Source organism: Bos javanicus, chromosome 23 (genome assembly GCF_032452875.1).
Source record: "Bos javanicus breed banteng chromosome 23, ARS-OSU_banteng_1.0, whole genome shotgun sequence".
Classification (NCBI taxonomy): domain Eukaryota; kingdom Metazoa; phylum Chordata; class Mammalia; order Artiodactyla; family Bovidae; genus Bos; species Bos javanicus.
The window spans coordinates 29,593,112-29,609,756 of NC_083890.1; the positions used below are offsets into that span (position 1 = coordinate 29,593,112).

The 16,645-nt window shown below is 38.7% G+C and overlaps 1 protein-coding gene and 1 pseudogene across 1 annotated transcript; both read right to left on the reverse strand.

Annotated features, from left to right (window-relative positions):
- Positions 1 to 3,637: 3,637 nt before the first annotated feature.
- LOC133236542 (olfactory receptor 12D1-like) lies at positions 3,638 to 5,534 on the reverse strand. Its single transcript, XM_061398633.1, has one exon. The coding sequence runs from the start codon at positions 5,054 to 5,056 to the stop codon at positions 4,130 to 4,132; it is 927 nt and encodes a 308-aa protein (XP_061254617.1). The 5' UTR covers positions 5,057 to 5,534; the 3' UTR covers positions 3,638 to 4,129.
- A 2,425-nt stretch (positions 5,535 to 7,959) lies between these two features.
- LOC133235907 (olfactory receptor 1361-like) lies at positions 7,960 to 9,084 on the reverse strand (annotated as a pseudogene).
- Between the last annotated feature and the right edge of the window lie 7,561 nt (positions 9,085 to 16,645).

A 16,645-nucleotide genomic window follows, 5' to 3' on the forward strand; every position in this document is an offset into this window, starting at 1 on the left:
AAATCTGCACTCAGGAGACCCACCTAGCAGACTCCTTTCCAGTCTTCTTGGCTGGTTACTGCTCTTCTTCCTTATTATGTACTTCTGGCCATCTCCTCTTCTCTGTCTTATAGTTCTGTGCTTCATATAGCTATAAACATATAATTCTCCAGTTATACCTTTAATTTCCACTTATTTTCCTATCTCTAGACTTACATATTTAACTTCCAACTAGACAGTTCTTCAGTAGCAATTTAACACTTTAATATATTTTCTTACAGATGGCTTGATTTATGTACTGCATTGGAAACAGATACACAAAACTTTATGCAGTCCATCAAGTGCAGAACTTGAACTCTCTGTGGTCCACTTGGAAGGATGATCCCATTACTCTATTTGCCAAATGACGTCTTCAACTCCTGCCTCTGGCTTCCCTAATCTCTATAAACGGTGACCTTAGAAATATTCATCTATCCAATGATATTGGTGAGTGGATGGGAAAGAACAAAGAATCCAGGGCCTCGGCATACATTGATGAGACTGGGCAAAGGTAATGTAGTTTAGAAGATGAGCATTATCAATATTTGTCTCTTTGGGGATCAGAAAGATTTTGGCAGCAGAAGAAATCATTTTGGCTTTAGAGACAGTTCCCAAAGTTACTCAGAAAAAAACCTGGAGGAATTTTCTGTTGAGAAAATTTCCTATAGATAGGTTTGAGGAATGAAATCAACAATTAAACAGAAGTCTAATATTGATTTGGACATGGAATTAGAAAGATGACTTAAAACTCACAATTTTGTCTAGTCACTGCCCTCTCTCCTTATATAAGAATAGTTTGAAAAGACTAACATAGAGCCATATAATGTTATATGTATCCTTTTGTTTTTATTTTTCTTAGAAGTTTTGTCATACAAATTTACTGAAATTTAACAAATTGTTTCATACATCTGTTGATAAAGTCATCTGAGTTGAGACTTGAAACATTAAACAGAGTCAGTGATTCTCTGCTGTACTCTTACCAATTTCTGAATCACTGAATTATGCAATTCAATTAAATAAGTGTTTGACCATCTGTGTTATAGGGTGTCATGCAGCAATAGGTAACTGTGTGCTCTTTTATAATTTACAGCCTCCATGTATGTTTAGTCAGTCAGTTCAGTTTCTCCATCATGTCCAACTCTTTGCAACCCCATGCACTGCAGCACGCCAGGCTTCCCTGTCCATCACCAACTCCCAGGGCTTACTCAAACTCATGTACATCCAGTCGGTGATGCCATCCAACCATTTCATCCTCTGTCATCCCCTTCTCCTCCTGCCTTCAATCTTTCCCACCATCAGGGTCTTTTTCAATGACTTAGTTCTTCAAATCGGGTGGCCAAAGTATTGGAGTTTCAGCTTCAGCATCAGTCCTTCCAATGAATATTCAGGACTGATTTCCTTTAGGATTGACAGGCTTGATCTCCCTGCAGTCACAGGGACCCATAGGGTCTTCTTCAACACCACAGTTTAAAATCATCAATTCTCCAGTGCTCAACTTTCTTTATAGTCCAACTTTCACATCCATACATGACTACTGGAAAAACCATAGCTCTGACTAGATGAACCTTTGTTGGCAAGTAATGTCTCTGATTTTTAATATGCTTCCTAGGTTGGTAATAGCTTTTCTTCCAAGAAGCAAGTGTCTTTTAATTTCATGGCTGCAGTCACCATTTGCAGTGATTTTGGAGGCCCTCAAAATACAATCTTTTACTATTTCCATTGTTTCTCCATCTATTTGCCATGAAGCGACGGGACCTGATGCCATGATCTTAGTTTTTTGAATGCTGAGTTTTAAGCCAAGTTTCTCACTCTCCGCTATTACTTTCCTCAAGAGGCTCTTTAGTTCTTCTTTACTTTCTGCTATAAGGGTGGTGTCATATACGCATCTGAGGTTATTGATATTTCTCCTGGAAATCTTGATTCCAGCTTGTGCTTCACCCAGCCCAGCATTTCACATGATGTACTCTGCATATAAGTTGAATAAGCAGGGTGACAATACCCATGTATATTGGATTACGTAAAAAATCCTGATCAATAGGAATTCTAGTCTGAGATAGTTCAGGATATAAAATGTCTTATCCCCATACATTCTATTATAAACAGAACTGGAATTAAGAGACCAAAGAAGATAGAGTAGGAAGATGGAAGAACTATGTGAGCTAGGTTAGAACCAAATTCTTTGCTTTACAAAAGTGGATGTAAACAATTTGGATAGTCTGTTCATCAACTCAAAATATCCTTTTATAACTTTTCAGTCTGTATCTCTATTATTTATATAGTAGTCTTATTTATTTATTTATTGGTTGCACAGCCTGGCTTGTGGGATCTTAGTTCTCCAACCAGGGGTTGAACCTAGGCCCTTGGCAGTGAAAATGCAGAATGCTAACCACGGGACCACAGCGAATCCTATATCTCTAAATAGTTGGGAATGCTGGTATCCACTATAGTTTCAGGTCCAGTGACACTTCATGGAACATAGAAAGTGAGGAACATAGTAATTCTTGTCTATTAGCTCCAAAAATACTTCCGCAATGAAAGCTGAGTGCCGAAGAATTGATGCTTTTGAACTGTGGTGTTGGAGAAGACCCTTGAGAGTCCCTAGGAATGCAAGGAGATCCAACCAGTATTTCCTAAGGGAAATCAGTTCTGAATATTCATGGGAAGGGATGATGCTACAGCTGAAAGTCTGATACTTTGGCCACCTGATGCAAAGAACTGACTCACTGGAAAGATCCTGATGCTGGGAAAGACTGACAGCAGGAGAATGGGACGACAGAGGATGAGATGGTTGGATGGCATCACTGAATCCATGTACATGAGTTTGAGCAAGCTTCAGGAGTTGGTGATGGACAGGGAACCTGGCGTGCTGCAGTCCATGTGGTCGCAAAGAGTGGGATATGACTGAACGACTGAACTGAACTGAATTACTATTCGATAGCTTTCACTTAGTATAAATTTGGTGATAGGTAAGGAAAACAAACTTGATGAATTCTTCATATTTCACTGGTATTATATCATATTCTATCACATTACAATCTGTGAAAATGAGTATAGAAATCAAAACAAAATAAATAATAAGGAAGAATTTTGAAGCTCAATTTTCTATGACCAGAAATTGAAGGGAAAATAACATATCAATGAGCAAGAAAGATATTCCTGAGATTTTTTTTTCATGCTGCCTCCATTTTTAGCAATATTTTTCGGTAATCTTTGACAGCTTGTCCATTTGAATTACAAAGCATCTTTGGAGTCAGAGTTCACAATTTATCTTTGTTAATTAGTACTCAAAGCATTATTTGTTTTAATTACTTACTTGCTTCCTTGCTTGGAGAAAAAGAAATCATGATATACTCCTTAAAAATTTCCCTTAACTCATATATGAGTTAACATATAGTTGAGTAACCATAGCCCTATACTCAAATTCTTAAAATAAAACAGCATAATAACTTTATTGTTCACTTATAATATGTTAATTTACAGGAAACATGCAGATTAACAAGCCTTAGTATTATCCAACTGTATAATATATGCATATTTGAGGCAAGTTTCTGTATCTGATTTTATTCAAGAACACACAAGAATACATAAACAAATAGTTTTATCAACTTATATCCCCCACACAAATTCAACATTAAGATTCCAAGGGGGGCTTCCCTAATGGCTCAGTGGTATAGAATCTGCCTGCCAATGCAGGAGACACTGGTTTGATCCCTGATCCAGGAAGATCCCACATTCCATGGAGCAATTAAGCCCACTTGCCACAACAGGAGAAGCTACTGCACTGAGACACCTGAGCACCGTGACCTGAGAGAAGCCCCCACTCGCTGAAACCAGAGAAAAGGCTGCCACAGCAATGAAGACTCAGCACAGCCAAAAAAAAAAAAAAACAAAGATTGTGTGGATAGTGTCCTATTTGTTCAAGTTTCCCTTACATTACCTAGTCACACACTGTTAACACAACTAGACTGGAGTTTCCCATTTATTTTTTCTTTACATAATGCCTTCTGTTTCACAAAGAGTAAACAATTAGAAAAGCAGTATAATTTCACATCTCAACTTTCTCATAGCCTTTTTACTGATGCCTTCGAAGAGTTCTCTAGATTTCTTAGGGTCAGAGTCTCCTTCTGATCACCCTCCTCAAAGCCCCCTGTACTTCCTTGTTTCTCAAAGTATAGATCAGTGGATTTAGTACAGGAGTGATCACACTGTACATAATAGCAATGATCCATTCCTGGTCCATGGAGCTACCCAAGGCAGGACGAATGTAAGTGAAAACAACAGGAGCATAGAAAAGAACAACTACCATGAAGTGGGAGGCACACGTGGACAGTGCTTTATGGAGCATGCTGCAAGAATGGGTCTTGAAGAAAAGATAGATAATAATATAGAAATAGGAGAGAAGGGTTAGACAGAATGGGCCCATGGAAATGGTCCCTGTCACAGAATGAAGTAGCCATTCATTGAGGTCAGTGTTTCCACAGGCCAACTCCAGCAATGGCTTAACAACACAGAAGAAGTGATGGATGTGGTTGGAATCACAGAAGTTTAAGCGAGAGGTCATTACTGAGTGCAGTAGGGCATGGAAAAACCCAATGATCCAGATAGTGACAGCCATCTGGGTACAGACCTGATGATTCATGATAAGAGTGTAAAGAAGTGGTTTGCAGATAGCCACAAAGCGGTCAAAGGCCATCACAGCCAACAACATGGCCTCTGTGCTGCCTAAGAAGTGGAAGAAATGAAGCTGGCTTATGCAGCCCAAGAAAGAAATTGTTTTGTGGATAGACAGGAAGTTCTCCAGCATCTTTGGCAGAGTCACCATGGAATAGCAGATATCTAGACATGACAGGTTTCCCAGGAAAAAATACATAGGAGAATGGAGTCTTGAATCAGAGATGACAACCATCATGATGACTCCATTTCCAGCCACATTGACAATGTAAATTGCAAGGAAAATCACGAAGAGAACAGGCTGCAGTACTTGGACGTCTGTCACTCCTAGGAGGAGAAATTCAGTGACTGAGGTTTGATTCAGCATCACTTGAAAGAAAAGAGAAAATAAGATATGAAATGATATCTCTCATGGGAACAAGAGTCCTACAGCTGAGGATTTCCCATCTAGACAGTAATATTTTGAGGGAGAGCATTGTTTTGGGGCTTACCTAGTGGCTCAGTGGTAACGAAGCAACCTCTAAATGCAAGAGACATGGATTCAACTCCTGGGTCAGGAAGATCCCCTGGAGGAGGAAATGGCAACTCTCTCCAGTATTCTTGCCTGGAAAATTCTGTAAACAGGGGAGTCTAGTGGGCTACTGTCTATGGGGTTGCAAAGAGTTGGACATAACTGAGCACGTACACAAAGTTTGGGAAACCCGTGAGTGGAGAAGAAAAAGATTCGATGTGACCTCAATAAAAAAGTGAATTAACTAGGCAACATTTCTAGGGATCCCATGGGACATTCACCTTTATAGCTAGAGAATATTTGGAGTAATTATCTAAGCTTTATTACACCTTTACTGAAGGCTGGCACCAAGGAATTCAGAGTAGCTTTCCTTAATAACCATGTGTATTTTGTATATTGTTAAACTTTATCACTCCTGCTTAAGATACACATGATATGCCAAATGTTATTTTTGGTTCTCTACCCACAAAACAAAATTGTATCAAAAATTCATTTGGGGGAAAAAAACCTTTTCCTATGGTTTAAAGAAAACAGCAATTAGACTTTCTGTACTAAATAATTTATTTCACTGAATCTTTAGAGATTACTCATTTACTTTGATGAATGTCTAGAGGTATGGCACTAAAATGTAGGCAGTAGAGAGCCTTCATAACCCACCAATACAATGTCCATCATTAAATAGGAAACCAACTCTAAGTTCTTGGTATGTAAATTTAACACTAACAAGAAATCAGAGAATATGGGCAACTTAGAGACTGTTTCATTCTCTTACCTGATTCTGTGTTCAAATTTATAGTTAAGAAAGTTGATCAGGTTTATACTTCTGAAAAATAAACAGTAGAAAACTATGAAAAATAAAGAGTAGAAAAATGTTTGAAGTGATAGTTTATATTGGGATTATAGGATAAGTTCTTCATATTCCAAAACCTCTTCTTTCTGAAATTCTTCCTTTTATTTATGATCCATTGTTCTTTTGATATATAAACTCTGAGAGAGGGTGTCCCCTGGGTTTGAGAGGAGTATTGTAAGAATAAACAAGATACCTTTCTATACCTGCAACATAAGTGAATTCTCCTTGGGGAATTCTTATCTTGAGTTCCATTTCTTTTTTCATTTTTCCTCTTTTCTTTCCTGTTTCTTTCTTAGTTTCAGAACCACAGTCAGTACAATTCTCAGTGGCCTCAAATTTTCTTAAATTATCTTTCATTTCCTGGGACAGAGGTATGGGTACACTTTTTCATCTTGGGACCTGCCTTGGAAAAAGTATAAAATGGAAGGAAATTGGGCTATGACATTTAAGGCATGAGGATCAGACATATTTCTTTAATCCATACAGAAAGATGATTATCTTTAAATATGCCCCTCATTTATTACTGTGGCTCTATGGAAAATAGAGGAATAGGGAAAAATAGTAGTGATTTATTTCTTTTCAATCTGACTTTTCACTGTTGGTATTAACACTAAATTATTTCCTTTAATTTTGAAATTCCCAAGCTCACATTTCCCTCTAGGAGAATGAAGCTGGTCTCTCATTGTATATATTTACTTCTTGCTATGCCCTTTTGGTAAAAATATTCTATCTGCCTTATCCAAAGGATATTTGTATGTGTTCTGACATCTATCTAAGCTTTAATTCAATTGCAAATGCCATGTCCTTTGTCCATCTTTCTATTGCAAATCAGTTTTTTTTTTTTTTTTTTGCTATGCAGAAGTTCACTGTATATTCATCACATTAATAATTTCTTGTTCTAGTATATGCTATGAATATAATACAAGTGAATAGCAATTATTATGTGCTCATTGTGTAAGTGATGTTTCTGAGTCTATGTACTTGCATTTCCATCCTTTCTTCTATATGTTTAAAGTGATGCCAAATGTGCTGGAGGACTTCCTGCAGAAGGCATTCATCTCTATGACTGGTTCCTTGACCCCTTTCTTTATCTTTGACTCTCTAGGGTCAACTGGGTTCTCCTGATTGGTGGTCAAGGAATATAATCACTACTGAATAATTGTTAACATCACTGCCACTCACTCCCAGTCGGTACTTGGGGCTGGTGGGCATAGCCTGGCTCTTTGGCTTCATGGTAGATGGATTGGTTGTGGCTCTGGTCCAGCAGAGGTCCAGTGGCCCAATCACATTAGCCAATTTTACTGTGACTTCACGCCTTTGTGAAGACTGGCCCGCTCAGATCCTAGAGTCAGTGGTCCAGGTGACAAAATGCATTCATTCATTGTGTGGTTATCTCACTATTCCTTTTGGACTGATTCTGATATCTTATGTCTGGATTGTAGTGATTGTATTGGCAGTTCTTGCTGTGGTCAGCAAGAGAAAGGCTCACCCACATGGTCCTCCTACCTAGCTATAACATTCACATGCTGTGAAATTCTCATGGTCTTTTACATTACAGTCTCTGCTGCTCAGTCTCCATTCAAGTTATTACCCTGCTCTATCTGATGGTCACCACCATCTTCAATCCTCTGATCTACCCTCTTGGGAGCAAGTTGGCTCATTAAGCACTGAGGAGGCAGCTCTCATAAGGAAACTGACACATTTGACTTACAAAGGAGGGTGTTGATATTTTCTTTTGGAAGTGCAGATTTCTCCACTGAGAAGTCTTCCAAGAATGTTTGAGAAAGCATATCTTTGTCTATTCTTTTGTTCCCCTCTAATCTTTCTATGGTTCCTCTATAAGTGAGGCAAGTATGGCAATTTTTAAGTGTTAGGTTAAATTTTTTGTTTTAAATTCTATTATTTGTCTATTAAATAGGTCATGAATATTTTATATAAAAAACAAACACAAGTAGTATCACTAAAAGAAACCTAGAAATACTGTTTATTTATAGCACTGTTTTATGACATCAGAATTGCATTCTATGCATATGTATAAATAACAGAAGTTGGATCATTAAGTTTATAATCAGATTTTCCAGTGAAAACTGTTAGGACAATCCTTATTTCTTGGACTATAAATGAAAGGATTGAGAGTGGGGGTGACCAGGTCATACATGACAGCAGCACCCAGCTCCCCAGAGGCATGAGAAGCTGACGGGGCTTCAGGTAGGTGGCAAAGACCGAGCTGTAGAAGAGGATGACCATGGAGAGGTGGGAGCTGCATGTGGCCAGGGTTTCTTTTTCCCCTGTGCTGATGGGACCCGAGCTACAGCAAGAAAAATATGGGCATAGGAGCTTATGATGCAAAGGAGAGGGCTGATTCCTAAGAGTCCTGTCAGAACCATCATCAGGTCCTCATTGAGGTGGGTATCAGAGCAGGAAAACCTTAAGAGTGGTCTGAAATCACAGAAAAAGTGGGGAATTTCTTGATTACTATAGAATGAGAGCTGGGATAGCAACAGGGCATGGACAAGAGAGATAGAGTGGGCCACTCCCCATGACCCACCCACCAGTGGTGCACATCTGCAAGGAGTCATTAGGAGTGCATAGTGCAGGGGATGGCGGATGGCAGTGTAGCGGTCGATAGCCATGGCAGTCAAAAGCAGGTTGTCCATATCAGCAAAAACCATGAAGAAATATAACTGGGCCAGGCACTCAGAGAAGGAGATCAGTCCATTGCTGGTCCACAAAGTCTCCAGCATTTTGGGGGCAGTGGTGGTAGTGAAGCAGAGGTCGACCAGGGAGAGCTGGCTGAGGAAGAAGTACATGGAGGTGTGGAGGTGGATGTCAGCGCCAATAGCCAGTAGCAGTAGCGAGTTTCCTAAGAGACTCAGCAAGTAGAGGGCCAGGAAGAGACCAAAGAGGAGCTTTGGTTTGTCTGGGTCATTGGACAGTCCCGAGAGGACAAAGTCAGGGTTCTTACTGCAGTTCATTTCAGGTCTTGATGGGTTATAAGAAAAGAATCAGCATGAAGAGGATTCACTACAGTTAGCTACTGAAGTTAATTATAGCTAACCTCCATGGTTCTCTTTTCAGTTGGTTTCCTTATACCACAAATATGAGGAATGAAGAAAAGAAACTCAATTAGCAATGAGAGGGATAGAATTTGCACTTTCTGAAGGATGATCTAAGTGAGGAGGCACAAAGATGACGGAATGAAGGGAACACCAGGAGCTTCCTGGAGTTTTTTAAGGGTGAAAGAGTTCTCTTAGTCTTCATATTATTGGATGGCATAAGGACTTGTGCGGGGAGCGAGCTCCGCCTCTGGCAAAGGTCATGAGGAAGGAGGCTTGGCATACGCAAAGGCGGGATCAAGCCTCAGGAGTCTCCCTGGAAATTCTCGAGCAATCTACCCCCAAAACCAGAGTCTGCCTACTTTCTGCTTTGTGCTTTCACCTACACCTCTGACTTTATGGGGGGCTGTCCCCCACTACCTCTCTGAAAAAAGAGTTAGCTTATAGCTCCAGTTAATAATTCTTGGGTGTGACAGTGTTTCAACCTACAAACTCCCTTGGAAGTCCTCTAGCCTGCCTGAATAGGTTTTTCCGGCCACATGTGATTGCTCAGAGCCTCCAAACTGTGAGAGGCATGAGATGTTCTAAACTGTCTAAATACAGATTCCTTTGAGCAGTCAAAAGATTGATTAGAAATTGTATTGGTGAAGGGATTTTCACTTGTTGGGCCAATGTTTGCTGCTAAGTCTCCATATCCCTTACCTGCTGTGTCCCTGGCAGTGTATTGATTAATATAATTGGTGTAAATAGTAGCTTTAATGTTTGTAACCTGGGACCCTTGAGTTAATTCTTTTTCTTGTTATAGCCCACCATACCTTTGCTCTGTAGGAATGCAACTTTATCTAATGCTTTTTGGAGGCTGGCGCCTGACTTTAGAATAATCACCTTTAGAGAAAAAGGCCTCCGGGCCAGAAGATGATGCAAATCACCTAAACTTTTGCATATGATAAGTTTGCAGGAAGAAAGCCTGGCTTACTGCATGACTCTACCCCTTCCCCCATTATCCTCTATGCATAACTTAAGGTATAAAAACTACTTTGGAAAATAAAGTGTGGGCCTTGTTCACCGAAACTTGGTCTCACCATGTCGTTCTTTCTCTTACCTTCAGGCTGAATTATTCAGCCTCTTTTCTCCACTGAATTTTCCTACTGAGCTATCCTCATTCTATTACTCTTTATATCCTTAATTAACGTTTAATTAAGCAATTGTTTCCTGATCTTCGCCGACGCCGTCCCCGCTTCGAATTCCCTGGATCAGCCGGGGCTGGTCCCCGGCAGACTTGTTTATGAATCAGTTTTTATTACAAGAACATGAGCCTACTAAGGCAAAGACTGCATCTCGGTACTTAGCTTAGTGCTTGACACATCATAGGAGCTTGGTGAACGCTCCTACCCATCTACACAGTCACTACTCTAGTTTAAGTTATTGTTAATGACTAGAGTCCTGCTAACTTCTGAGCTGCTTGAATAGTCCCACTCTTGCCTCATTCAATATATTCTCCACACTGCCACCAGAGTGATCTTTTCAAAAAAGAAACTCTGATCACGTCTGTTATTTGCTTAAAAACAGATGTCCAGAGAACCACTGGGCTTGTGAAGGAACAAAAATCCCCACCTATCTAACAAAGCTCAATCTGTCTTGACCTTGTGATGTCTCAGCAGCTTCATCTCACACTACAGTCCCCTCATTCTCTGCTTGCTAGCCACTCTAGCTGCCTTGCATTTCTTCCTGTGCACTATTTCCCTTTGCTTCATTCTGAGTCAACTCCTGTTCATCCTTTCACAGTCTCAGATCAATTAGTGACTTTCTTAGGAAAGTTTTCCCTTGCCTCTTTGATTAAGTCAAACCTACTTTTCATACGCTACCACGCGTAGCACCTTCATAGAATTGCTATAGGTGTCATACGGACAATGTTGTTCATATTTATTTTGTTCAAATATTTATTTAAGATATTTAGTTAGTGTTCAGAGAAGGCCTGGCACCCCACTCCAGTACTCTTGCCTGGAAAATCCCATGGACGGAGGAGCCTGGTAGGCTGCCGTCCATGGGATCGTGAAGAGTTGGACATGACTGAGTGACTTCACTTTCACTTTTCACTTTCATGCATTAGGGAAGGAAATGACAGCCCACTCCAGTGTTCTTGCCTGGAGAATCCCAGGGACGGGGGCACCTGGTGGGCTGTGGTCTATGGGGTCACACAGAGTTGGACACGACTGAAGCGACTTAGCAGCTTAGCAGCAGTTAGTGTTGGACTCCCTCACGGGGGCCATAAAGTGCATTAAGGCAAATAACGTGTCTGGTTTTCTTCTCCCTTGTGTTCCCAGTGTAGGCATCCATAAAGTATATTTGCACAAGATGAATAATAAATAAATTAATTGATAGTGAGGACAGGAGAGGATCATGAGCTTTCCTCCCAAGTGCTGAAATGTTCTTCCTTCCATTTCAACACTTTATGAATAAAAGATTTTTCCTTCAAATATTCTCTTAGAAGACTGGAAACACTGATTCATCTTCTTACTTCATCCCTAAAATCTATATTAGTAGTATAACACTTTTTTTAAACTACAAAATGATCCTCATTTTTGTCTTTTTCTCAACTTTTTACAGTTACCATCTTTGTACTTTCAACAACTTGCTCCCAGTTACTTAATCAGTGGCTTTACCAGCTTTATTGATTCCAGAAAACGTACAGCTTTATGGTTTTGGCCTGACGCTCCCTTGCTCAAATATCTCTAATGTCTTATTTTCTAATGCATCACTTCCCAGGTGGTACTAATGGTAAAGAACCCACCTGCCAATGCAGGAGACATAAGAGATGCTGGTTCCATTGCTGGGTTGGAAAGATCCCCTGGAGAAGGACATAGCAACTCACTCTGATATTCTTGCCTGGAAAATTCCATGGATGGAGGAGCCTGGAAGACCATACAGTCCATGGGGTCACAAAGAGTAGGACAAGACTGAGCAAATGAGCATGCACACAAAATGCATCACTTCTACCTATCTGTGTCTAGTTATTGATAATTTCTATCCTTGTACCCACTTTCCAATAAACACGATTTTCTACTTTTTATCACTATTTAGTCTCCTTTCTCCTTGAGCTGATCATGTCATAACTCCACGAATATTCTCACTTATGCTTTCACACACTGATATATACACAGGATAATCTAGTCCTTGCTGCTGAGCTGCTAAGTTGCTTCAGTCGTGTCCAACTCTGTGCAACCCCACAGATGGCAGCCCACCAGGCTCCACCATCCCTGGGATTCTCCAGGCAAGAACACTGGAGTGGGTTGCCATTTCCTTCTCCAATGCATGAAAATGAAAAGGGAAAGTAAAGTCGCTTAGTCATGTCCGACTCTTCGCGACCCCATGGACTGCAGCCTACCAGGCTCCTCCGTCCATGGGATTTTCCAGGCAAGAGTACTGGAGTGGGGTGCCATTGCCTTCTCCAACCTAGTCCTTAATTGAATATTATCTTAAGATGTTTTCTAATGTTTATGACATACATATTTTCTTGTATCAATTATATTATAAATACACTGAGAGTAGAATCATATATTTTTAAAAAATTTCTTTAAACCAAGAGTCTACAAGTTGAGTGTGTGTTCTCTCTGACCATACCTCTCACATTTTTACATCCTTTCCCAGGTTGAATCTTCCTGATACTTTTGCTTGAATACCTTTCTGCTTTTATATCCACCTCCTGATAATTCACCTGAAAAATAATCATTCGTGTTGGATCTCAGATAGACCAGGAGTGGTTGAAAACTGAGGTTATCAGAATCATATTTCCACATGGAAAATATACGAGATCCTAACTATCTAAAATTGTGAAGTCCTAACTGTCTAAAATCTCAGCCTCAGATGGACAATACCCTCATATCCTACTGTTTCCCCTCAGCCTTCCTCAGCTACTCCTCCACTTCTCCACTCTTAATGACAGATCCTTCAAAAAGCTACTTGTCTCCATCACACATTGTCCATTACTCTCCAGATTTGTTATTTTACCTTCCATGCTTTTTATGAATCGTCTTCAGTCAAGCTGTTCACCTGAAACTCTCACAAACATTGTTAATTGGCTATGCCCTAAAAAAATTTAAGGGTTAACAAATTACCTGTTTATAGATATTTGAAGTCTGAAACTAGAAATAAAAGAAGAGGTCCAAAAATGAATAATAAGAAAGAGGAGAAGCCAGACATGGAGACTAAGGAGCCATCATTGAGATCACCAGCAAAAAAGAGTATGTGAAGTAAGAGAAGTTAGCTGGGGTAAGTCTTGTTGAGACATCAAGTAACTTAAGGACTGAAAATTGAACTTTGACATGGATGAGAGTGATTTCAATGGTATGTTAAGAGCAATAGCCTGACTGAAGAGGGTCATATATGTACATGTATCCATTCTCCCCCAAACTCCTCTCCCATCTAGGCTGCCACATAACATTGAGCAAAGTTCTATGTGCTATACAGTAGGTCCTTGTCAATTATCCATTTTAAATACAGCAGTGTGTACATGTCCATCCCAAACTCTAACTATCCCTCCCCTCCAGCAACCGTAAGTTTGTTCTCTAAGTTTGTGAGCCTATTTCTGTCATAATTAGATAACTTTTAAATTATATCTTCTAATCCATCTTCTTTTCTAAACTCTGCTAAGTCACTTCAGTCATGTCCGACTCTGTGCGACCCCATAGACGGCAGCCCACCAGGCTCCCCCATCCCTGGGATTCTCCAGGCAAGAACACTGGAGTGGGTTGCCATTTCCTTCTCCATTTCTAAACTCTAGACTTGCATATTTAACTTCCTATTAGATATGTCCGTATGAATGTCTGTTAGAAGTTTTACTGTCTAAGATATTTCTTATAGCTCAACTGATTTACATATGGATTTAGAAACAGATACAGATGTAGACTTCAAGCACAGAACTTTCATCCACTATGTTCCACTCTGAAGTCTGAGCCTGTTTCTCTATTTGTCAAATGCTACCTTCCACACTTACCTACTGGCATTCATAATCTTCAACCCATGAGTTGATCTATGTATTCTATCATTTGATATATGTATTCTATCCAGTGCTTTTATTAAGCAAGTGGTATAGTCCAGAGATCCCAGAATCCTTTGCCTACATTGGTGAGGTGATGTTCATAGCTGCAAAGATGTAGCTCAGGAGCTGAGTATTAACAGTATTCATGTCTCTTGGGATTGGAAAGGGTTGGTTAGCACTAGGAATCTTTCTTGTCCTTGGAGACTATTCCCAGAGTTACTCATTAATGGCAAATCTTGAGGAATTTTCCGTAGAAAAAGTTGGCTATAAATGGTGCTGAGGAATAAAGTCAATAATTAACAGAGGTCTGTTATTAAGAATAACTTGGAAGTAAAATCAGAAAGATTATCTAAAACTCAAAATTTCTCTCTGGTTACTGCTCTGCTTCCTTAAGTCAGATTGTTTTGAAGAGGTGAACACATGACCATAACATTTCATAACCCTTTATATATATATATATATATATATATATATATAAAATAACAATCCTTTTTCTGTCTTTTGTATAAATAGATTGAGAGACTGAATATTAAGACTGTGCATATGTCATCTACCTTTGGATATCTGACAAGCATCTCAATTTTAATTCTATCTAAATGAGAATGCCCCAACCTCTTAACTTTACCTTGTTTCTAGTCTGATATTTACCATTTTAATAACAAGGTTTGTGGTATATCATTTCTTGAGTTCATAAAGGAATCACATTCAGCCATTAAAGACTATCAATATGGAGTTATAAACAAGTATAAGTTCATTTTTCTCTAATGTAAATTAAGTCCAGGTAGGTAGTCTGGTGAGGATGTGGTGGGTCATTATAGAGTAAAACTCTCTCTGTCCTTAGCATATGATTTTTATCCTCAAGGTCAACTGTTGGAGCTGCATTAGTTTTGGTAATCATGCTATTTTCCTGTAGAAAATTTTCCACACCTAATTGTCTAGAATTTAATCCCTGATTTCTGGATACTCTCTTTGGTTTCATTGATCTATGCATCCATTTTTATGCCACTATCACATTGCTTTGACTACTATAGGTTTGTAATATTTGAAATTGGGGAGAGTAATATGTCCAGCTTTGTTGTTCTTTCTCAGGATTGCTCAAACCTAGGCTCTCAGCGTGATTCTCCCCTGACCTGGGGGAGAGTCAGTGCAGTCAGCAGGTAGCCATTTCTCTTACCCTTCTAATGCAGTTTGCCTTGGTCTCTGTGGTGCTTTGGCCTCAATTCTGTAATTTTCTCAGTGATGTATTATCCATGAATACTTGTTAGTTGTTCTTTTTGCGAGAGGGAATAAAGTTGGGAACAATTTATGTTGCCATCTTGGTGAGATCACTCTTCTATAGTAATTTGAAATACTTCTATCTTTTAGAATTAAAGTGACTGAATCACCATTACAATATTAGAGTATTCAGAATTTGACTATATTTTTTCCACTAGAATCTACTATTTATGGGACAAAATAGTAGATCTTTGCAAAGATCTGTGCGACACATCACAAACATCATTTCAATTGTTTCTCAAGGTAAGTATCACATCCATGTGTTACAGAGAAAACAAACGTTTCAGAAAAAAATAAGCCATTTGCTCATGATTACATTGTTAGGAATAACTGAACCATAATTAGATCCTAATCTGACCCTAGCCAGCCCAAAAGCAAGGAAAAGAAATGAAAGTTTAAAATTTTGGACATTAAGAAATAAAGCTCTTTATTCACAGATAACAATGTATAATAGAAATTTAAAAGAATCTATAAAGATCTATTAGAAAGTATATGTTTATAGAGAAGATCAATGAATATAAGGTTAATGTACAAAAGTCTATTGGATTTCTATGTACTATATACACAAAAATTAGACAATTAAATTTTTACAATTACAACTTAAAATATCATCAAATACATAGAGATAAATCAAATAAAAGATGTTGAAACTACTGTGTTCAAAATTATACATCATTTCTGACAGAATTTTTAAAAACCTAAAGAAGTGCAGAAAAATACCCTGTTCATAAATTACCCTGTTTATATAAATTAGAAGATGCAAACTTTTAAAGAAGATTGTTCAGTTTGATCTATGGATTCAATGTACTTCAGTCAATACCTTTTTTTTTTTTTTTTAATTAAAAGCTTGTTTCTAAAACATGTGGATGAGCAAAAGACTTGGAATAGACCATAAGATCTGAAGGAGCAGAGTAGGAAAACTTACAACTTAATATAAAAAACTGTATAGCTGCAATAATTAATAGAGCTTAATAGAATAAGCATAAATACATAAATCAATTGAACAGATGAGAGACTCCCACACATATACAATTACTAAACTTTTTACAAAGGCACCAACTGCAATTCTTTGGGGGGAAAAGTTTGTTTCCAATTAATTATTGTAGTGAATTGGATATCAATGAGTAAAGCAAACAATGACATCCACCTTATGCCATCACAAAAATTGTTTTCCAATGGATTACGGAACTAAATAGAAAAGGTAAAATAATAAAGCTTCTAGGATA

Coding starts and splice junctions, on each gene's coding strand:
- LOC133236542 (XM_061398633.1), bottom strand. CDS start 5,056: ATGCTGAATCAAACCTCAGTCACTGAATTTCTCCTCCTAGGAGTGACA.